Below are 23865 nucleotides of genomic sequence, written 5' to 3' on the forward strand. Positions count from 1 at the left end.
TGCCGATCATCGTCCGAGAAGCTTCCAGCGGTGAAGCGAGGACAGAGAACGAACGAAACATTACTGAGACCAAGAAGCAGGAACCGCGGAAGGGCACCCATTGGTGGAAGACTGTGCTTGGGAGGGCAGGCCGGAAAAGGGCAGCTTTGGAGGAGCAGCAACGTCGAAACTGGCAGCGAGGAGTTGACATGAAGGCGAGTGAGAGGACTAACTGGCATCCGGATGGCTTGCAGACTGGAGAGTGAATGAGCGGAAGGCAGTGGCCGCTTTTTTAGGGGGAGTGCCGAGGTCACGGAAGACTACAAGAGTATCGCGCTGGAAAGCATCACAAATGCCGTGGCTCGAGTTTGAGTTATGTTTGTTGTGCTCAAAAAACGATTAGCCACTCATTGTGGGTACTCAGCGTAATCATGAAAACTGAACAGTTTTGCAGCAAAGGCTTTGCACAATCACTGGGCAATTTTTTCCCAAGGTGTGCAGCCGTGAAGTTTACAAAACAAAAGTTTTTCGGTGGACCGTTGTTGACGACACTGTGCTAATTCTGCAGTTCGTGTGTCGGTATACCGTTGCTTCTGCGCCATTGATAAATGTCTAGGAACAAGATTCAAGGACCCTACCACGCAGTTAGACTGTTTGTCTAAAGTTGGATGGCGCGAATCGAGCATGACCGGCACAAGAATCTCGTCGGGGAAACATCGGCTTGCGTTGACCCGCCATGTTGACAGCCTGACTCGCCACTGAGAGCACTCAGATTTTTTTGTGTTTTCAGCAAGTTATCAGTCGATTTGCACCGTCAAAAGTGCAACGTAGCTAGGGGCGGTGTTTTATTGCGATGCAGGCCAACTATGGCGAGCAGTGAGCAAATTTCTAGACCGGCTTCCCCAAAGTTGTCTTCCCGATTTGTTAACATAGCTCCTTGCATCGAACATGGCACTTATAATTGGAGGGACATTTCTTTTGTGCTTTCCAGCACGTTTCAGCACCAGAAGTGCTCTTTAGAGTGGTAAAACTTTGCTCATCGAGCGCACCCCATGGAACGCTACGGCGCAAGTCTGCCCACGGTCTTTTGGCCACTTTTTAGCATCAAAGAGACCGCAGTTTTCCGGCATCGCAAAGCGCTAGGAAAACTTTACTTTCGTGTGGATTCTATCACAGGGGACACCAGCGATGCAACTGCGACCGAGATTAACTGCTCGAGTGCGCTGCACATGGAAATTGACAGCTGCCATTCGCTTCGCAGTAAACAGCTGGGAGCAGACGACACTCGCTTGGTACCCGTTACTAGGCAGTCATCAGTCGTGGGTTTGGTACTTTTGTGGCCTGTTCTGTGTCTGCATGAGACTAATTTGTTGGTGGTATTAATTTGACACTGCATGCGCAAAAGCGATGCTTCCACTTGCCACTTCGCTCTAAGTGGGTCAAGTTGTTCATGTGCGTCGAGTAATGCGGCTTAAGATGCATGCGTTTGGGTTGGGACTGGAAGAAATTTCGAATAAAGCGATATTTCGAGTTAAGTGATTTCTTTATAATGAGGGATTACTATACTTGTGATCACAAGCACAACTGGACGTCCTCGTATCTTGTGCCAAGTGCTGCATGTTTCCTCCTTCCTAATAGTGTATGGTTGTCACATGACACAGCCATTTTTTATTTTATTTTTTTTTTTCATGGAAAAAAGTTGTGTGTGCTTTCTGAAAGGGCTCTCTAGTGCCATCTGTCATAACTGCACGAGTGTGTGCCTGTGTGTGCTGTGCATGATGCCCTCGTCCTGAGCGCACCAACCTAAACAGTGAGCTTCTTTGGCTCTCCTGCTGCTTGCAATGAGCTGCTGAGCATACAGTTGCTGGAAATGCTTTAAAGAAAGCAAGAAGCCTCTTTTTTTTTTTTCTGTCATCCAAGGCAACATGGAGCAAAGCATGAACAAAATGTGTCGCATTGGCGGCAGAAACTTCAATGAACCACCATAATCATGTCCTCATGAAGTGAATAGGAAGATTCTAAATTGCAGTTAATCCTCACTGCATGCTTTTCCCGTGGATAGCACATAGCTCATACCTTTGTACGCCATGTCAGTGCAGTTTATTTTGCTTATAGCGAAGGTACTCGGCTCTCATTTTGGCAGAGAATAATCGAAGTGATATGGATAATTTCAAACTTGGTTTAGACAAGCTTGTAGCTAAGTAGTGGATAGTATATTTGAACACTGATTCAGTTAAGATATTCAACTGTATGCATGTGCACATAAAAAAATGACACGTCCTCTATTTACCACTTGTGAGTGAGCTGGACCACTTGACCTGAATATGTTCACCTCATGTTAAGGCGACTCCTTGTGCAGTACATTCAGCGTATTGAGGGATATTCCAAACCCCACAGATCTACATGAGGTGTTACCAGTGATGACAGCTCAGACAAAGAGGCATTTGTAAAATAAGCTTTATCTGTCTCTCTCTCTCTGTATTTTATACACTTTCCTGCATAGCAACAGTTTGAGAATGGAATCAGAGTTGCGTGACAGAATTTTTTTGTAAAATGACTCCCACCCTCTTTAACAAGTGGGTAACAGAGCATGGGAATTCTTGGTGAAAAGCTGCGTATTTGTGTATGTGAGCGTGCTGCACAAGTTTTGTACCCACAGGGCTGCAAGGCCCAATACCATTTATAGATGAAAATAACCAAGTGACATACACAAAACACAATGACTGCTATTATAAATAATATTGCTACATGCATATTGCGTGTTTCTTTTGAATGATACGTGCGGGCGCCCCAACAAAGATAAACTGCTCCTGAGTTTCAAGCTGTCGACTGAACTGGCCAGTGCTGCAGTTGCTTTTGTAAATATACTTTGTGAATAGTCTCTAGTGTTCAATCCATCGTTCGTGTAACATTTTGGTGGAGGTTGGTGTTCCCCGTCCTCGCCACGGAGCTCTGCAGCGGCCGCACCGTCTAGATTTCCATCATGGCACCCGGTGACAACACCTTGTCGGAATCTATACCTGTGGCTCCAACAACAACGTATGTCAAGGCTACCAATGCCCGCAACCCTGGTGTATTCTCCGAACAAGATAATGTTGACGTTGAGGACTGGCTCTGCATGTATGAGTGCGTTAGCCAGAACAACCACTGGGACCCTACCATAATGCTCGCAAATGCTATATATTCCACTTGGGCAGAACACCGCATGTCTTGTTCCAGACTCACGAGCACGAGCTGTCTAGCTAGGGTGCTGTCAAGGACAAGCATCACGACCTCTTTGGAAACCCGACCGGTAGCCAATTGGCTGCAAGAAAAGAGCTTGCTATCAGGTGCAGTCTTCGACTGAATCGTATGTCTCGTACACACAAGACGTGCTTGCTCTTTGTCGAAAGGATGAGAAAACAGCCAAGGTTGACAAAGTAGGCCACGTCCTCAAAAACGTCTTGGACGACACCTTCAATTTGTTGATCTACAACAATGTTTCTATCATCGATGTCATTGTCATGGAATGCCATTGCTTCAAGCTGGCCAAAAGCCGTGGCGTCATTCCACAGTCCTCTCGTCTCCCGAACACGGCTGCGACGTCATCCTGCATTGACCTTACCACTGCACCCCCCTTCAACGAGAATGTAATGCGTATCGTTTGCCGTGAGCTCGAGGCTGCAAGTCCAGCCCCATTTCATCCATGCCCACTTGACCACACCCCTAACCAATCAGCACCAGTAATCTCCCTCATCCAGGCAGTTGTGTGGCAAGAACCAACCTCGGTTTTCTTGCTGCCTACTCTGTCTCCCGACCTGACGCCAGACTGGTGCCGACAGCTGTGCCTCGCAACAACCTGTATTCTCTGCCCGGATCCCGCAACCCTGCTGAGTGGAGAACTCCTAACGACAAACCGATCTGTTTCCGTTGCCACCGAATTAGCCATGTAGCTCGCCACTGCAGCAACTCCTGGACATTCCCATATTCTAGCTACTTTTCTCCCTCTCCTCAACCATATGCCAATCCTCGCCGCTACTCACCTCGCCATATGTCTCCTACCTCTGACGTTCCTGTAGATAACACTTGTTTTGTTTGCTCATCATCACCTCAATGCTGTTAGTCCCCTCCCCCATGCCTCCCCGTCATCAACTTTGGCCTGACAAAGCAAGTTTTGCACCAACGTATATCGGTTGCCACGCTGTGTGCTATAGCAGATGACCACGTCACGACTTTTTCAGTAGACGTCTGCTCCGATTCCTCAGCGTGTCCACAGGATGCAACTTGCCTTGACGCCACATTTAGTCCCATGATTCCTGCGGACCTATTGCCTGAACGAGTAGCAGCTCATGCTGCCTTTTGGTTTCCTACTGCAACATCTTCGACCTCAACAATCAACAACTGGGTCAGACTTCGCTTGTTAAGCATCACATAAATACTGGTGATGCTAGTCCCATTCATTGCCGGCCATATTGAGTTTCTGCATCAGAGCATAAGGTTATTCAAGATGAAGTGAACAAGATGCTTGCCAAAGGCATTGTTGAACCCTCGTCAAGCCCTTGGGTGTCGCCCACTGTGCTTGTTAAGAAGGAAGATGGGACACGGTGTTTTGAGTCAATTATCATCACCTCAACCGAAGTACCAAAAAGGATGTCTACCCATTGCGTCACATTGATGACGCCCTCGATTGTCTCAACGGTGCCAATTACTTTTCATCAATAGACCTTCGGTGTGGTTATTGACACATTTCTGTGGATGAAAAGGACCAAGAGAAGACTGCATTCGTCACCCCTGATAGTCTATATCAATTTAAGGTTATGCCATTCTGTCTATGCAATGCCCCAGCAACGTTCTAACGTATGATGGGCTCTTTGCTTCAAGGGTTCAAGTGGTCGACATGCCTTTGCTACTTAGAGGACATTCTCGTGTTTTCCCCTACATTTGAGACACACCTTGTGCGCTTATCAGCTGTTCTTAAAGTATTTCACAACGCTAGGCTCCAACTGAATTCATCGAAGTGCCACTTTGATCACTGGCAGATTACAGTGCTGGGCGACCTCATTGATGCTTTCGGTATTCAACCAGACTGGGAGAAAATTTGCACGGTTACGTCTTTTTCTGTACCGCAGTCTGTCAAAGACGTTCGAAGTTTCGTAGGACTATGCTCCTACTTCCAACGGTTCGCGAAAAATTTCGGAGCAATTGCCCAACCACTTACTGATCTTCTAAAGAAGGATGTGCTTTTTATTTTTAGTAAAGCAATGAACGGGGCTAGTTGGTGAACGTTCATGATTGTATTGAGCTTAGTGTTACACTGACCAACATAAGGAACACGTACGCATGCTCCTTATGCACCACGTACGTCCTCGTCTTGTTCCTTATGCTTGTCAGTGTTACACTAAGCACAATACAATCATGAAGGATGTGCTGTTTACATGGGGTCCTGCTCAAGCTGCTGCTTTCCGTATCGATGCCAGTGGCCACGGGATCGGAGCCATCTTAGCTGAACACTAATGAGGACAAGATCGTGTTATCGCCTAGGCTATCTGCCTCCTCACAGCAACTCCTCAGCGCAACTATTCGATTACAGAGCGTGAATGCCTGGCTCTCATCTGGGCTGTTTCTAAATTCCGCCCCTATTTGTATGGCACACACTTCTCGGTAATCACGGACCATCACGCGCTTTGTTGGCTTTCCTCACTCAAGGATCCTGCCGGCCGGCTTGTTCGCTGGGCTCTACGGCTACAAGAATATTCTTATACGGTAGTGTACAACTTGTGCTACATCAAAACGCTGACTGTTTATCATGTTATCCAGTGGAGAAACCATCCGCTGTCCCTGACACCGATACCGACGCTTGCATTTTTTCTGTTTCTCAACTGCTCCACGCCACCAACGAGCAACACCAGGAGGCCACCTTGCGCACCATCATTGATCACTTGGAATCTTTGCCTTCACATTCGTCCCTTCACTTATTTGTACTCCGGAATGGTGTATTACACTGCTGCAATGTTCGCCCCAATGGTCCTGCACTACTACTCGTCATTCTGAAGCACCTCCGGTCAGCAGATCTCCATGAAATTCACGACTTACCAACCGCCGGTCACCTCGGCATCTCCCGCACTTACAACTCGGTTTGCCAACGCTTCTTTTGGCCAGGCCCTGCCCGCTCCATCCAGAAATACATTGTGGCATGTGAGAAATGCCAGCGCCGGAAAACACCATTGACACTCCCTGCCAGGGTTCCTTCAACTGCTCAACGTCCTGTCGTAGCCATTCCTTCGCGTTGGCTTGGACTTACTTGGCCCTTTCCCTCTATCAACATCTGGGAACAAGTGGGTCACTGTGGCGACAGATTACACCACGCGCTACGCAATCAACAAAGCGCTTACAACAAGCTGTACTACAGTCGTCACAATTTTCTCTTACACGACGTGATTTTGCAACATGGAGCTCCGCGCCATCTGCTCATTGCCCGAGTCCAAACATTCCTTTCAAAAGCCATCACCGACATCCTGCAGTCCTGCTCAACCAGGCACAAGCTGACCACGTCTTACCATCTGCAAACTAATGGTCTCACATAGCGTATTAATCGAACTCTAACAGACATGCTTGCAAAGTATGTCTCGTCCGACCATACTGATTGAGACCTTGCTCTACCCTATGTCACATTTGCATATAATTCTTCGCGCCACAACAATGGTGGTTATTCCCCATTTTTTCTGTTGTCTGGCCAAGAACCAACATCGCTGCAACAGAGGCCAGCGTATATGCACTTGATTCCATCACCAGGGCAGCGCAAGCACGCGAAATTGCCCACGCTTGCTTCCTGACATCCCAAGGTAACCAACAGCCTTTATAAAATTGACAACACAGAGACGTGAACTTTTCGTCTGGATCTCTGGTACTGCTGTGGTCCCTAACCTGTCATGTTGGGCTGTCAGAAAAACTGCTCTCTATGTACACAGGCCCATACCGAGTGTTGCCTGCTGTGAGTCCAGTTACGTATGAAATCGCCCCAGTCAATGCTAGTGCTTCATCTGCCCCGCATTCCACTGATGTTGAGCATGTCACACGCCTCAAACCCTATTACTCTCCTGTCAACACTGATATTTAGACGCACTGGGACGGTGCTTCTGCCGCCGAGGATAATGCTACATGCACATTGCGTGTTTCATTTGGACGATGCGCGCAGCCGCCTGGTGAAGGAGACGAACTGCTCCCGAGTCTCAAGCTGTCGGCTGAACTGGCCAGCACTGCAGTTGCTTTTGTAGATATACTTTGTAAATAGTCTTTAGCGTTTAATCCATCGTTCGCGTAACAATATTAAACTAAAACTTTCAGTTCTCACATAATGGCTGTGCTCACAACCCTGTAAGTCAAAATAAAACATGAGGTATTTCAACACAGCCGTGAACGAACCTTCTTGACATTGCCAGCTAAACTTTGGAGTGGCCCATTTATCCCGTCGTACTCAATTCTGCCATTGGCATCGAAGCAGTCGCAGCACATCTGGCATCAGCCAATGGTGCCAAGCACATTGTTATGCAACCAAACCCCTATAATTGCACTGAATCCAAGCACAATATATGTACAGGCACAAAGCAACAGATAACACATTGCTGCTACTGCTGACCCAACACAGCACAGCAGCTCTGCTTGTGGGGAGCTTCTCCCCGCATAGCACTTATTTCAAACTGCACTAAACCATAGCTGGCCAAAGGAGAGGTCTAGCGAGGCTGTGGCTCCATAAGCCCAAAATTTCAAGTAATTCTTTCATTAGGCAGTACAACATCAAAGACTTTTTCGTTGCTTAATGATGAAATAAACTTCCCAGACATAATTTGCATGGAAAACAAATGAAATCACGATCAAACTGCAAGTGCCAAGCTGAAGAGAGAGAGAGAGAAAGCTCTTTTTGGAATTCGGAGAATTCTGCCGACGTGTTTAAGGTCACCTACATGCTAATATTTTTTTCTTTCAAGCTGAAAGGTACCATGCTATGAAAGGTACCATCTGCTATGCTCCAACAGTGTTGGCAGCTCCAACATTGAGGCAGTAGCGAAGGAGAGTGATAAATGAACAATGAACAGCAGAGGGCCACGAAGATGTTGCTGCTCTCTCTCTTTTTTTTTTTATTTAAGAGCTTTAAGACAACTCACCTTTCAAAATCCAGGCTTCCATCCTCTCGCGTTGAATATTGAGTGTCGTATATGTTGGCAGTAACAGCACTGGCAAGAGCGTGGTTTAAATCCCTACACAAAAGGACATGGAATTAAATTTCACAAGTTTCTGAAGCAAAAATGTCACAGCTTCGCTCGAACTGCTTAGCATTGATTGTGAAAGAAAATCAGTAGACTGCGATATGAAGTAAGGATAGTAGTTTTATCGGCCGTATAAACTTGTATACATTCGCTTACTAACTAAATTAACAAGCACGATGTCAAACAAGCACGGTGTCATGTGCGCGCAAGCAAACATGAACAAGTCTCCCTCGATGAGCGCGCACACTCGCTGTGAAAATGCCGGAGTGAGAAAGTACGGCAGCAGCAGCAAGCTAATTGACTTTCGTTGCTGCCTCTCGCTTCAACACGAACCAAGAGGCAAGTACAGAGCACACACGAAGCTATTAGCCATCGGTGTACCTAGACTCTGTACTCTTCGCAGATGGCTTTAGCCAAGATAGGGCCCATGCGGCACTGTGCTGCTGCGCCATACACAGCCGCCACAGGAGTAGACGGCCGACGCCGACAGCAGAAATGCGCCTGGAGTGTCCATATAATTGCTATCACAATAAGCACATCCTAGGCAGCACGCTCAAAAGATAGAACTGTTTGCATCCACAAAAGCCACACTTATACAGGGTAGAGATTCACAAAAAGGACAATACACACAATATGCCTTTGCCTTAAATCTGCACAATGAAAGTGCTTGATTCAGGAAAAGGAGCATGGAGCCCTGCTTTATGTAATGTGTGTACAACCTTGATGTCGCAGTGCTTCCTTAAGAAAGCCTGTATTTTAACCCCTTAAGTGTTTTACTATTTTGCTTTTCTTTAATGGCTTATTTTCAAACTTCACTCGATTTAAAACCCTTCTAAAGCTTTTTAAACTAATTCACGTCACGAAAACCTCAATTTAACTCTTCAGTATGCAAATGGTACAGTTATAAAAGAGGAAAAATGCTTCGCTTGAAGAACAAAGTTCTTGTGCATCGCTTTCACTCTCACTATGAGAGTCAAGCAGCTGCATTTTTTTTTTTTTTTTGCACGTGTGAGTCATGTATAAGGTGTCAGTGGCAGATGCCATCGTTCCAAATCGGCTAAAAGGCACAAGAAGTGCCCCATTCCAAAAATGTGGCATTTGAATGCTGACAAAGTGCTGATATCCATGTAGTAGAAATAAACACCGCAATAAATGTGCCCCTCCAGCACTAATGAAATGGCTGCAATCTATGTTGTAGAACATGAAGATTGAATCATGAATAAAGGGAAAATCAGACATCCACCCGTTCGTAGCAATTGTGTTCGTAGGATGTCTGATTTTCCCTTTATTCATTACTTCTCTCCACCTTGCGGGTTTCCGCAGAACTACTACGTCAGAAGATTGAATCAACACAGTCATCAAGGCCCTGAAAAAAGTGCTAACAGCTATGTAGTAAAAAAAAAGAGTGACATAACAGCACAATGTAAGCCAATACTTGCAGAAGAAATTAAAGTTAATAGTGGTCAACGACCCTTTCCAGACTAAGAAATCGGATGAAGTAGTGCAGTTTCTGCATGGCAATGAAGACAGTGGTTATGCTTTTTCTGTCTATATAGAAGATTTATTCTATTCAGTGCCACAGCATGAACTTTTGTCTTCTGTCAATTCTTGCATTGAGGAAAACGGTGCAATTCTGTTCCAGAATGATGTCAAACTCTCAGTGCGGAGTTTCTTAAATCTTTTGGAATATTACCTTAAGGAAACTTTTATTGTTTTTAATGACCAGCCTTTTTTACAGCGGAATGGCATCTGTATTGGGTCATGTGTTGCTCCAGTTCTCTGTGATATTTTTTAGCTAGTGTAGACCGGTCCTTAGACCACATCTTTAATGAGGGAAATATTTTAAGAGTTTTCAGGTACGTATCGTTTTTTAGTGTTTTTAACATTTGACTCGTCCTGCCAAGATTTGGTTAATAAGGTCTTAAATGATTTTAAGCAACATGGACAAGGCCTTGTTTTTACTCACGAGCTACCCCATAATAATGTTTTGCAGTTTTTGGACCTTCGGCTCGAGGTATGTGAACAACATGTGTGTTGGGCTTACCAACCACACGCACAAAAGGAGCTCTTGGCATTTAGGTCAGCATGATTCCAAAGTTATAAAAGAAAGGAATTGTGCCCTCATGTATGGAATCGGCTCTCAAAAATTTATATGTGCATAAAATGCAGCATAGTTTTGACGATCAGCTGCGCTGACTTTTGGCAGCAAGTTTCCCTATGTCGCTCCTAACTGCAGTTGCCGAGGCCCTGATTAAAAAAGAAAAAGCAGAAAGAGGGCGGCTGCTGAACGTGAAACATTCAGACCTGTGGTGGTGCCTTATCTTCATAAGGTCACTCATCAACTAGTTGCTAGCAGGCATGGTGTCCCCTTGGTGTTTTCTGGGCCAAACAAGCTTGCTAAGCTGTGCTCCTGTACTTGCGGTGACAGCAAGTGAGGATGCCAAATTAAGCACAGGATCTCCCACATCCCATGTTCCACCAGTGTGGTTTTTCATGCGGAAATATTTACATCGGGCAGACAGGGTGATGTATCAATGAGCGACTTAGGGAACATGAGCAAAAAATAAATAATGCAGACAAAGGTGCACATCTTGTTTCCCATTTTAATTCTTGCCGCAATTGTAAACCGCGATTGGATGAGACTTAAATTCTCGGCAGAAGAACAAATGAACATGCGCGGCTGGCCTTGGAGGCTTTCCAAATAAAGAAAAAAGCAGACTACTGTATCAGTGATACCACCTTGTCCCTGTACTCAGCTGAATATAATTTCTTGCGCGCATGTCTTTGGTAACTGGCTCTAGTGTGACATGAGTATTTCTAAGTCTTTTGTTGCGTACGCATGCGTGGTTGAATGGTTAAGGGCATACATATGCGTTGTCGCAAAAAGAATAAATCAGTTGTTAGTCAGTGCTAGTGCTTGTCTCGTTACTTTGTGAGTTGTCCTACGTGTTAGCGTTGAATTTTAAACCTTGTAAACATTCATTTACCGTATTTACTTGAATCTAACACACACTTTTTTTTTCAGATAAAACGGGTCCAAAAATTGTGTGCGCACCAGAATCGAGTACGGCCCTAAATCTGCATTACTATATTGCCATCGGCATTTCAAAATGGCCGCCTCGTACGCGCCTCGAGCCTAGCTGCCGTAGCTTCCTCCATGTGCTGTAGTATGTGTGCTTAGGCAGTGCTTCCTTTGGCTTGGGTTAGTGCACCGTCCGTCTTCCCATTTTCTGCATTTGCTCTATCAGCATGGAAGTGCAAACTGAAAAGACATGCCGAGTTCATCACGATGGCGCTATTAAAAGGAAAGTGATCACGTGTGCGGAGGCGCACAGAAATCAGGCTGCATCATGGGCGTTCGGAGTTGCCGAATCTTGCGTACGAGACTGCCGCAAACAGGAGAGGCATTCTGCACCGGCGGCTGCTACGCACGGCGCTGCCGCACGAGTCCTATCTTGAAAGCGATCTGTGACAGAGACAAGAGTCTACACATCTAGGCCCACTGCGCTGTGTTCTCGTTGGCTTAGTTCGCGCTGAGGCGAGAGGCTGCACAAAAGTCAATTCCCTCGCTCCTGCTACCGCACTTCCTCAACTCCAGTGTTTTGAAAGTTTCCGCGGTCATTGAGTGAGAAGTGTTCACGTTCACTTGGCGCGCATGACACCATGCTTGTTAATTTAGTTAGTAAGTGAATGTTTAAAAGTTTATACGGCCAATAAAGCTACTATCCTTACTTTTTGTACAGCTGTCTACTAATTTGCTATCGTAATCGATGCTTTGCCTTTTGGGCGAAACTGCGATTTTTTTATCTATTGCAACTTTAGTGCATTGGGAGTAAATCTTTGCTTTTTCCAAATGAGAGGAAGTTGTATTTCTGTATGAAAGAATGAGGTGCACGGTACTGTAAAGGACATATATTTTTTTAGGTCACGGCAAATCGAGTTACAATCGTACGCGTGTACACATTACAATCGAGGGCAGTTTTCTTTCCTTGTTTCTTGGTCACGGAAAACAGGTGTGCGTTACAATCGAAGGCGCGTTAGAATCTAGTAAATACGGTACTAACTAAATTAACAAGCATGATGTCAAATGCGCACAGGCAAACATTAACACATCTCACTCGATGACCGCAAACACTTGCTATCAAAAGTAAGAGTGGCAGCAGCAGCAAGCGAAGTGCCCTTTGTGCTGCCTCGCTTCAACGTGAACTAAGCGGCGAGAACACAGTGCACATGAAGCCATCAGCCCTCGGCACGCTTAGACTCTGTACCCACCGCAGATCGGTTTTAAGATAGGGCGCACTCAGCCACACTATATGCCACCACAGCTGGAGTAGACCATCCCCCTGCTGCCTTGTGCGCAATGGAAGACATTGCGGCATGCTTACTTCCCACCTTCCTACTTTGCATGCATGAAATTGAGCCGCCATCGTTCTCAGCTTACCCTTGCACGCTTTCACTCGCACCCATAGCAGACAGTGCACGGCCGCAATGTTATTGCACTCGGACTTTATGCGGAACATCATGGCGACACTGACGCCAATGGTGGAAATTTATTTATTTTATTTATTCCAAATACCCTCAAACGCAAATGCATTGTAGAGGGGAGTGGTTACAAAGGAATGGGAAGTTATACAAAAGAAACGGTAATACAAAAGCTATTAAGGCAGAATACAAGAAAAAACAACAAAACAAAAAACAAACAGTATGATACAAACAAAGTGACTGGCAATATGGCACAGTTAGTTACAAGAAAGTAAAGTTACATAAAATGTCAATTCAGATAGCTTTACTAAACTCATGAGCTAATGCTTTAAATACTACCTGCTTCTATCAAAAAGTGCATACTTTTACTATTAGCTGAAGTATAGTTTATACACAGAGCATGCATGTTATTGGATAGAAAGAACAAAAATTATCAGATTTCATTTCTACTACTTGTTTGAACACTCTTTGGGTTATTAATGAAATGTCTGAATAATATATCTAAGAAAACATTTACAAGCTTGGTCACATTTCCAAAGCGCAAGATCCAACTATCTTGGCTGAACATCAAAATTGTGCTAAATTCAAGCTCAAGGTCCCCAGTGCCAACTTACTTTTCAAACTGTGGAATGACTTTCCGAATTTCTTGTGGCTGCTTATAAAAGATAAACTTCATCAGATCAGAATCATGAAGTATGTGAACCTAGACAAGGAATAGAGAAAAAAAGTGATACATTCTGTTCACTGATGAACTTTTGGAAAGCATTCATTTTCCCTTACATTAAGGCAGTTTCACCAAGTCAACACACATGATTAAGGTAACTATCATGAACTTAAAAAATCAACAAAGAGTCAGCAGAAATAAAAAATTCAGAGACCGTGCTAAGACTTGTTCGTAAAAAACAAAGTGATGTGCTTGAGCCAAATACAAGGGCCACAAATCACTCAGCCAGTAGATAACTGCAGATAAATAAAGCACAAAGATTAAGTGCATCAAAAATGCTAAATTTATTTGACCGTTAAGAAGGTCTGAATTCTGTGTATTTAAGGTTTAGTGGCACAACGGCATGTTAGGCCACACTAACTAGCTACATGTTGGATTTCTGCGGGGTTCTCGGCACCAGTGCCGAAAAAGTGCCAGTAGTGCCAGCGCAGCATATTGCACATATTTTTGAACTGAACACTGAGATGCAGGCTGCACTGTCTGCTTGGCCCAACTGCTCAATGTCCTAACACTAATGACCACTTTTTCAATCTAGCGCAAGCTGCTTGTGCTTTCAATGTATCTCTGAAACACTTCCATGGCACTGCAGCACAACTGACACTGATCAGTCTGCCAGTATGGATAATCAAACAAGTTTGGCGGAATCTTGAAAACACATTCACAGTGCCTGCAGTGATATTTGAAGGGCTGGAGACTATTCCAGCTGTATTAAAGGATTTCTGAAGAGGTTAGGGAATGTTTTCACATCCTCTGCAAGTATACATTATGCCGGCAAACATCACTCCGCCAAGCACTGTCTGCATAATGCCACACACCTCAGCTGCAGCACCTTGCCATGAGAAGCAGAGATTCCCTGCACTACAATTGCACCTCAGCTGTATCAGGCCGCAATCAAGGGGCACGGTGCACATTCAAACAAGAGAATGGAGGGCTATGGTGCAGCGTACTGTGAAGTGATGCATGTGGTGCAGTAAACCACATGTGAATCGAACATACATCGCCACATACAAGGTGCTACCCAAATGTTTGAGGAATTTAAATAGCGTGCCCGAACTAGGTGTAGCACACCTTTTCACAACTAGATGCGGCAAACAGTATGCCTTATGTATCAGTCCGCTGAGAGACATGTAGCTGAGAGGAAGTGTTGTTTTATTGAGTGTGATTTCGCAACGCTTTGTTTTATTGATTCGGCACATTCTTTTTCAACGTATATGATGGACTTTAAGGAGCAAAGAATCTGCATCAAGTTTTGTTTCAAACTTAACAAAACTGCGGCAGAAACTTGTTGTATGCTACAGGAAGCGTTTAGTGTTTATGCTGTGACCCAGATCAAGACATTTATGAGGTATAAACACTTCAAAGACGGACAAACGTCTGTTGATGACGATGAGCATTCTGGATGCCCATGAATGAGCACGACATAGGAAAGGAAAGGAGAAGTTCGTGTGGCTATCCTTGCAAATCACAAGCTAACTAACTAGAAAGGATATCTGCGATATTTTAGGACAGTCATAAAGTGCAGTCGATATTGATGTTGAGTCTACAGTTCAGCAAATTTTGTCGGTCATCTTCAACATGAGATGCATTCCTGCCAAATTTGTGCAATGACTGCTCGGAGTCCACAATTTGTGTCTCTTGGACGAACTGTCAATAGCAAGTTTTACTGCAAACATCTGTAGCAGGGGAAGAACAACTGTCTTCTCCACCATGACAACTTGCCTACTCACACATCACTCATTGTTTGACAGTTCCTGACTTCCAAACACATGACAGTGCTTCCGCACCTGCCCTACTCACATGACATTTCCCCCTGCGACTTTTTCTAGTGCCCAAAAATGAAATCGAGGCTGAAAGCACCACAGTTTAGCACAGTTGAAGAGACTCAGCCAGAATCACAGGAGGCCCTCAATGCACTCACACCTGAACACTTCCATAGATGCATGGAATTGAGGGAGAAATGCTGGGATCGGTGTATACATGCTCAAGGTGACTACTTCGAATGCGACAGTGCGGATTAGGAGTTATGGTGATCAAACTTTTTTTACAACCAAATTCTCTGAACTCTTGGGTATCACCTCATATTTTTTAATCTTTTGTGCTTATGGCATATTCAAATTTTGCCTACATAACCTGCTGACTCTAGAAAGCTGAAACTTTTGTCATAGTGGACTAATAGGGTAGGATGTTAAGGTATGAATGCTGATAAATATAACTAAAATTAACATGGTTGACTGTGTGAATAAACACACACAACTCATGCCTACCAAACTGTCCTAGTGAAAGAACACTAGGGTTGAGGATTGGGGGAGTTGGCACTGCATTCTGAAACTGGGACAACACAACATGGAAAGGAAGAACTAAGCCGAGCTGGCCAGAAGAAGGAACAGAGCGTTCCTTCTTCTAGCCGGCTCGGCTTGTTTCTTCCTTTCCATGTTGCACTGTACCAGTTCTAGTAAAAGAACACTAAAGTGTTCTTGGCTTTTGCTTTCTGATGGTTGTATGTAAGACTAAAATATGATGATCAGCAACGGGATCAGTGCAACATGCACATCATGAGGGATCTTCCTTTTGTAAAAAATGTATGTGTGTTAGCAGTAAGCGCACAATTCTGAGCCTGCATAGTGTTAATTTAACACATTCCTGGTGATGACAGCTTCACCATATGCCTAGTACTGACTTGCTGAGTACTAGTTCCTAAAAACAGAACACATACACATAGTTCTGATGTCAGTCACAGTGCATGCACATACATTTACAAAATGCATAAGAAATTCAAACTTGTTAACTGCAATAGCTTGCTGGTTATCATGTGACACACACATAGTAGGCTAGTGATGGGAAAAAGAAAAGAAAAAACACATGAGCTATAATCAACCTCATCATGACTTGCCAAACTAAAAGCTATAGGTGCTGCAAGCAAATCCGAATGTTTGCAGTCATCTAGACGACTGATCTCAAGCTGCAGCTGTCATGTGGCAGGGGCCATCAACATCTCTATTAAAGGGTTACTGAACCATCCCTCGGGCCTGGTGAAAAGACAGCCAGCGGTTAGCACAGGCTACTGTGAACATCTCAGCCAAGTTTTGCAGTCCTGTGCAGCATATGGAGCTCGCAAGCGGAGCACAAAGTCATTTTTCTCTCAAACGCTCTTTTTCCTACAGAAGCCTGCTCTTCGCTCTTTTCTGGATGCTTTATATTGTGATATAGTAGATTCCCATACGCGGCTGCTAGTGGCCAATAGCTGACGTCAATCAAGAATGGTGTTTGGATCAGTTCGCTTCTTCCTACTGTTACTGTGTATGTTTATTGACAGATATTTTGACAGAAGTTTAATGAACAGGCTAAAGTAAGCGAAAATGAAGTAAGCGAAAATCTGCTTTTGAATTTCGATAATAATTACGCACTTCCGGAAGAAGCCAACTATCATCTGCTCACGCTTGGCAGCGGTCGCCTGTATAGGAATTAAACTTTGGCCACCCTGCTTATCGGTGTCATAGCCATCGGGCCTCTCTAATTTCGACTGGTTTTGTACGCTCAACAAGCCTCGAACCCCGCAAAACTTAAGGCCAGACTACACGCACGCTTGCCAGCACGCGCTCACTCCTGGCCACTCCCAGTTGGACGCCTTGGCAGACTTGCTGATAGCGCTTCAAAATGCGTAATTGGATGTGGCTACTATCTGTCGGTCAAGCTGGTGAAGGACAAAGCCAGTCTGCACCACGTAGAGCATGAGCACACACTCAAGCCCTGTCGTGCACAAAGCAAATGCTGTGCATACACACTACAGTTCCATGTAGCTGCGGTCTGCTACGTGGTGTAGATACCGCGGTCACCGCAGGGTGCTGCACTGAGTCCACTGGCTAAGAGCACTGCGGCTAGCTGAGGACAACTGCGTTTGGCTTATGTTTGGTGTATCGTAGGCACCAAAATCGTAAGTAGTGGCATATATGTTAACATTCAAAATCAAATTTGAACTGCGCGCCACGGTGACTTTCAGTAGGTGGAGTATTGTGGCCACGGCCTGCTACGCCGTAGCCTTTGCAGTGCAAGGCATTGAAGAAGGGGCGGAAGCACCGCGAAGGGCGTGTTTGCCAATAGAGAGTGTTAGAATAGGGGCCCCAAACATTTTGGGGCCCCAAAGAAATAGCGTCGAAGCTACTGCGCATGCGCGAGACGCAAACTGCGTTTGGGTTTTGCGTTGGGAACGCTATTTCACCGATTTAGCGGGAGCCCAAATAGCGGCCCCAAAAGCTTTGCGTCAACAAACATGGCGGCACCCATCGAAGCGACGGCACTAACCTAGCACCAAACTGGGTTTGATTCACGGTAGCACGTGAAGTTCACAAGCTAGGAGAAGTGACTGCGGTTATCGCTTTCTCTCAACTAGCGTGTGTTATGAAGATTGATTCATTAGACGCCGCTGATTCCGAATTCAGTTGTAGGTTTTATGGCTCGTAGGCCTAACACGGCTAAGCTTGGCTGATGAAGGCACGTAAAGTTGGTTTTGTTGCTCAAAGCTAAGCGCTACTAATTGTTTGCTGCTTGAAGAATAACCTCTAAATTGTAATTAAACGCGAATATACGCAAGTCAAGATTACTATTCCTATCATAAAACAGTATATTTTATTTAATTATTTCTAATAGTTTTTCTTTGACGCCGTAGTGGCGCTGTCAGCGCAAGACGCTATCCGCAAACGCAAAACCCTATTCTAAAACTCTTCACTCCTGCGTGCCCCAGCGCTGACACCCGCAAAACTCTTTGGGGCCCCAAAATATTGGGGCCCCTATTCTAAAACTCTCTAATAACTCCGCTTTTGCTGAACGCATTGAAGTACTTTTTGCAGCAAAGTATTTCTGAAATAGCCTATTTTACCTTCAAATGAATTTCTCCACTTCTATAAAAAGTGGTTCAGGGCCCCTTTAATTGAGCCAACTGCATGTATGATCAATTCAGGATTTCAGAATTATAGCGAGTCACACAGAATTGCATGCCGCAGGGTGCTGCACTGAGTCCACTGGCTAAGAGCACTGCGGCTCGCTGAGGACAATTGCGTTTGGCTTATGTTTGGTGTATCGTAGGCACCAAAATCGTAAGTAGTGGCATATATGTTAATGCAATGCAATGGTGCCATACAAAATTTTTTGTGTTTAGAACAGAAGGAACAAAATCCCAAGTATGATAACGACAATTCAATAAAAGAAATGTGTACGCTAGTAGGTCTGGTGGATTAGCATGCCCTGGTACCACAGTTCTGAACATACGAAAGATGGCATTAAAAGTAGAGACAATAAAGGACGGTTTCAGAATACTTGTTTTCAAACTATGCTATGACAAGAAAAATTGTCAGCAAAATACTTTTTACAGGGCCATTGTAGTTTCAAGAAATGATGCTCGTGCAAACTATGCTGCACTGTGCGTATAATTTTTTTTGCCTGCCATGAAGAGCCCCGCAGTGCTTTCCCTTTTTCCAAGTGATAGCGAGGGAGAAAACGAGCACAAGCAAGCGGTGTAAAAAAAATCACTGCACCCTAAATTTTACCTACCCGCACATGTGTGACAGCAGTATTTTGGGGTCCAGGGGCACTTTGGCACTCAATGGTTATATCAAAATATCCATCTCTGTATTTCCCCAAGCTTCGAATGTTTCTAAGGGTGCCTTTGTGAGCATCAAGCTCAAACTGACCCATCACAGGCATTGATTCCTTTGATGATGGCTGCAAAAAATTAGTCAGAAAAGGATTCAGTTTAGTAGTGACTAAAATGAGTTTACAAAAGCATGTACTACACTGCAAAACAAAAGGCATCCTTGAAGATAACAACACATCAGAAGAAAATTACAACACAAAGGCAGAATTTGAGGCCTCTCTGAAATTCCAAGTGACACAGATAAATCAAGAACTGATAACAGGTTAGCACAAGCACCTAATAATATAGCAGGTTCCAAGGGACAGGAGGAATGATGGAAGGCAAATGAGACAAAAGTACAATTAGAAAATAATGGAAGAGGCTAATGTGGGACAGGTATGATCTAAGAGAATCTGAAAAGGTCTTTGTTTTACAATGGGCAGTGGGCTACTAAGGATCATGATAACGAAATGAAAGTAACAAGAACTAATAGCAAGGTACAAATGTGTCAATTCTTCTGAACCTATTGCTATAAAAATCTTATCCATTATTTTGCCTTATAGTAATTTTGGAATGGGGGTGTCTGAAATCTCACAGCTACCTACAACAGTCCATAATATGCTGCAGGATGGTGTGCCAGTGTGACAGACAGCACTGTTACATGCTGAAATAAATACAATGTCATGAAACACCAATGTAAAGCAGGGATTGAATCCACTCGGAGTAAAAAATGCCTGAGCGGGACAAATGCCAGCAGTAAGCAGTATACAGAGCTATACCTGTACTTGCCTGCTGCAACCCAAAATGTACAAGGCTCAAATAGTACAGACATGAGCACTCCCTGGATTGATATTACTGCACTCAAACACACACATGCACAGACACATCTGCACGCCGATTTATAACGCAATAAAAATAAGGCAAGAGCCACAATCAAGCCCAATTCACTCAGGGCGGAAGCTAGCCATCAAAGTGATTAGAGCACTGTTTCTCAAATTACTTCTGGACCAACGGTTTTTCAGAGTTAAAGGGAGTCAATGCAGACCACTCTAATACTCACCAGTGACAAGCACTACTGACTCTCAAAAGAGCAAGTGGCACCTTCTGGCGAGGCACGTATATGTAATCAACATTTTTGTGCGAAGCCACGCCCTCCACATCAACTCACATAAACAAAGTTTATGTTGAAGCACACTTGAGACAAAGAATGTCTTAGAACCTGAGGCTAGTAGCCTAGTTTCCAGTATAAAACATCACCTTTCCCAGTGATTATACATTGCTTGCGACATAAAGAGAACCTAAATTGCAATTCTGCATAATGAAGCATAACATTGTTTTCATTTTCATGGCCCTAGCATGGTCCTCTGGTTCAGTTAACAAGGGGGCCACTCAATTGTGTGAACATGTCAAGAAGTTCATCACAGCTGAATATTTTAAAACCACTAGATCAGACAATTCAAGCATTAACAGCAAATCTTTTTTGTGCTTCTCTAGATGTGCGCTCATGTATGAGAAACAATGAAGTGAAGTGAGCAGAGAAGAACGAAGTACTATACTGAATAACTTTTTTCCTTGAAGACTGGATCATTGAAGGACAACTACACTGGTTGTGATGTGCCAATCCAGTATAGATGCCTCCACACAGATGGCAAAAAAGTGGTGTTCCAGGCAAAAAACAAGGTTATTTGGTGAACAGGTAGTTAAAAGCAAAAAATTTGGAGGACGCTTAAGCTTCGCCTTAAAGAGTGGAACGCAATAGCATTCAAAGATCCCTGACTGCTTCTCACACTTCCCTGCAACTGCAGCTTATGTAACCGTAATGTTTATCGGGAAATGCTTGTGGCGAACGCTGTGCGTAAAGGTGGGCTTTCTGGTAGAAATGCAGTCTCTTGCATGAGCCATGATGCAGCGGAGCAAGCACCATCTGGAAGTCTTTCAAGGAAACGGGCGCGCCTCTCTGTGGACTTCGAGATATTCTTGCACTGGCGTGCGCAAATGGCGGACGCCATGGCCGGTCTATGAATGGTAGAATTGCTGGAAAAGGGGCTTGCTTAAGTTTTCGCGTAACAGAATTTTTTTTCTCGTATATATTCAAATTACAATTCCATGCTATCATGGTTGTGTGTAAGTCATACTTTGTGATTTTTCTACTTAGTTTAGCTTAAGAAATACAATTAGTTCAGTAACTTCTTTGCACCACATGGAGGGTCTGGGTATGGGTGGTTCGAAAATCTTTTTGCCGAAACAACATCCAACGCTGGACACCGACATCGGATTTTCTGTGACATGGGGCCCTTAATGCTATCGTGTCAAAACAGTAGGGACAAGATGCAAGTCATGCAGAAAACTCAAATGGACCTTCAGTAAACTTTGGGAGGATACACGAATAGAAATATATTGTAGAGGCACTTCCTAATTTACCTAAATATTGCAGTGTTGTGGAAAATTCATGTAGATACATGTTATAAACAAATGCAGTAATTTAATTTATGTAAGCAAAAGAAAAAGCTTGAAATGCAACCCTGATTGAAATTTCTTGAGTGGAATCACTGCAGACAAGTGCAATTTATTATTGGGGGCTAAACAAGGAAGCAACGCGCACCAACGTGGTACTAATAAATCCAACAGGGAAATGCTACCTCTGTGCAAAATATCAACATAAGTGAGCCACTTGTTTAGCTGAAAGTGTCATATGCTTGTTGCTTCTATTTGCAGAACACTCAATAACTATCACAGCCAACTCTGAAGGTCTGCACAATCATAGCTAGCACAATGCAAATGTTTCTTCCTGACAATTCCAAGGCTCCCTTTTATTGCAGTAGCTAGAAATGAAGTGATACAACATCAGACCACATATTCTTGCTTTCACCATATACCCAGTAATAATTAAAGGAAGCCAGAAAGGTACTCACTCTGTAGTATGTAACATTTCGAATAGAGTACATGATCATGTTTGATGAGCTGTCTGGGTCCTTTGCTTTCAGTGTGATTAGCTCACTGTTAATCTCAGAATTAATTCTTATACCTGTAAGACAGATTGTAAAGACAATTCTTCATTGTAACAAACATCAGAATGTAAATCTTTGGATAAAAACAACAAATGTATTAGTGAAAATTTGTGCTCTACTGTTTCAAAAATTTTATGTGACCTGTTAGAAGTGGCAATTATGTGCAACTGTTAACATCCAGAATGGTGAATAAAATCAAGCACACACACAGAAGCATAACAACTGACAAAAAATCAAGGGTCTTATAAATAAAAATATATTAACACAAAGCACAAAAATTCAGAAATAAGGCTAGTACATACTGAGCTTCTAGATGTACCAAGAATTTCAGCTGAAGTAAAAAATTTCTAGACTGTGCCTTTGAGATAAAAAAAAAAATTTTGGCAACCCATTACTGATGGCTGAAGCCATCGTAGTGTGGGTGTTATGCACAAGCTAGGCATTTAAATAAAACAAGCTACTTTAAGTAATCACTTTAGAGCGCATGTTGCAGTTAAAAGATCAAAACTTCTCAGCTATGAAGCCATGTCCAATTACCAGACACCAATTAAAAGATATCTGTCCACAAAATATGCAGTAAATTACAGCAGCATTCCATGTATAATTTTTCCCAAAAGCTTTCCTTTTACACTGCAATCATGCACTGGCACTGCGTGCAGACAGAACTGCATGCCATGCCAATTATATTTTGTGGCACAGTCCGAGAACAAATATGCCGAAACTGGTACTAGTCACAAGATTCTTGACAAATGAGCATGCATTAACCAGAGTTTAATTACCTGACAAAATAGTGATTTTTTGCTAGAAAGAGACTCCAAAGGCAAATATTAAGTAAAATTTAAGTGACAGATGCATGCTCACAGATGTCAAAAGCGTTCTCATGCTGAGAACAGAGCAATTGTGAGCGAGAAAATGATGCAAACACAGGCAGAATCAGTGCCACCACTGTGAAATTATGGCACCAGCTCCCATGACGTCTAGTGTCCCATTTATATTTAGTAAAACTTTACTCAACTTCTGATAATAAAAAAGTGAACTACACTGCCCTGCAAGATGAAAGAAAATGCAGTTTAGCCAACTTGATTAAAATTTTCTTCAGAACCTTTCGATACTACACACCACTCTGCCAACACTATTTGCAGGAGTGTAGCATCCTCATTATGTGGACCTCTGAACTTAAAGGAGGCCTTGACACACATGACCCGAGAGATCACTGGTACTGTTTTAGGAATGATACCTATAACATCCCATTCTTCACACACTTTTTGAACTGCAGAATTGTATCAGCTATTCAGTCACAACATTATGGGCACCCAAGTTATCTCTTGGCATAGAAAAAATGCTGCAAGGTTTCTATGAAGGCAATCTAACACTACAGATTAATTTATTGTTTGCTTTTAGTTGTCCCTTTAATAAGAGTTACTTGGGCACATCACAAACTACCTAAATTTTGCCACTGCTAATAATACACTGCTTAAAAAATACAGCCCTTCTATGCAGTACTAATTTTTTTTCACTTCAGGCATATACCTTTGTAGAACTATCAATTTGTTTATTAGCCTAGATCTACCACAAAACCTTAACCTATAACGAATATAGTGCAGTTAAACCTCGATATAACAAACTTCAATATAATGAAATTCTCCATATAACAAAGTACTTAACTTTTCATAACCTCTTGTCCATAGAACATGTATTTAGAACCTGAATTTAACGAAGTGTGTTTGTATGCAATTTCAATATAATGAAATTTTGATTCTGCCGCAAAAGGAATGCCAAGACAATAAATGGAAACTTCCGTGG

General features: G+C 43.5%; 1 protein-coding gene across 2 annotated transcripts in view; it reads right to left on the minus strand.

Annotated features, from left to right (window-relative positions):
• Cad74A (cadherin 74A) overlaps nt 1–23865 on the minus strand; it is a 107460-nt gene that overhangs the window by 22799 nt on the left and 60796 nt on the right. For both annotated transcript variants that reach the window (XM_050195934.2, XM_055063207.1), the window contains exons 32-35: nt 21967–22079; nt 18973–19143; nt 13319–13407; nt 8121–8213 (exon numbers count right to left, since the gene is read on the minus strand). In XM_050195934.2, the coding sequence (XP_050051891.1) occupies nt 8121–8213; nt 13319–13407; nt 18973–19143; nt 21967–22079 (466 nt within the window). The remainder of the gene's footprint in view (nt 1–8120; nt 8214–13318; nt 13408–18972; nt 19144–21966; nt 22080–23865) is intronic.

This window comes from Dermacentor andersoni, chromosome 1, assembly GCF_023375885.2.
Source record: "Dermacentor andersoni chromosome 1, qqDerAnde1_hic_scaffold, whole genome shotgun sequence".
Classification (NCBI taxonomy): Eukaryota; Metazoa; Arthropoda; class Arachnida; order Ixodida; family Ixodidae; genus Dermacentor; species Dermacentor andersoni.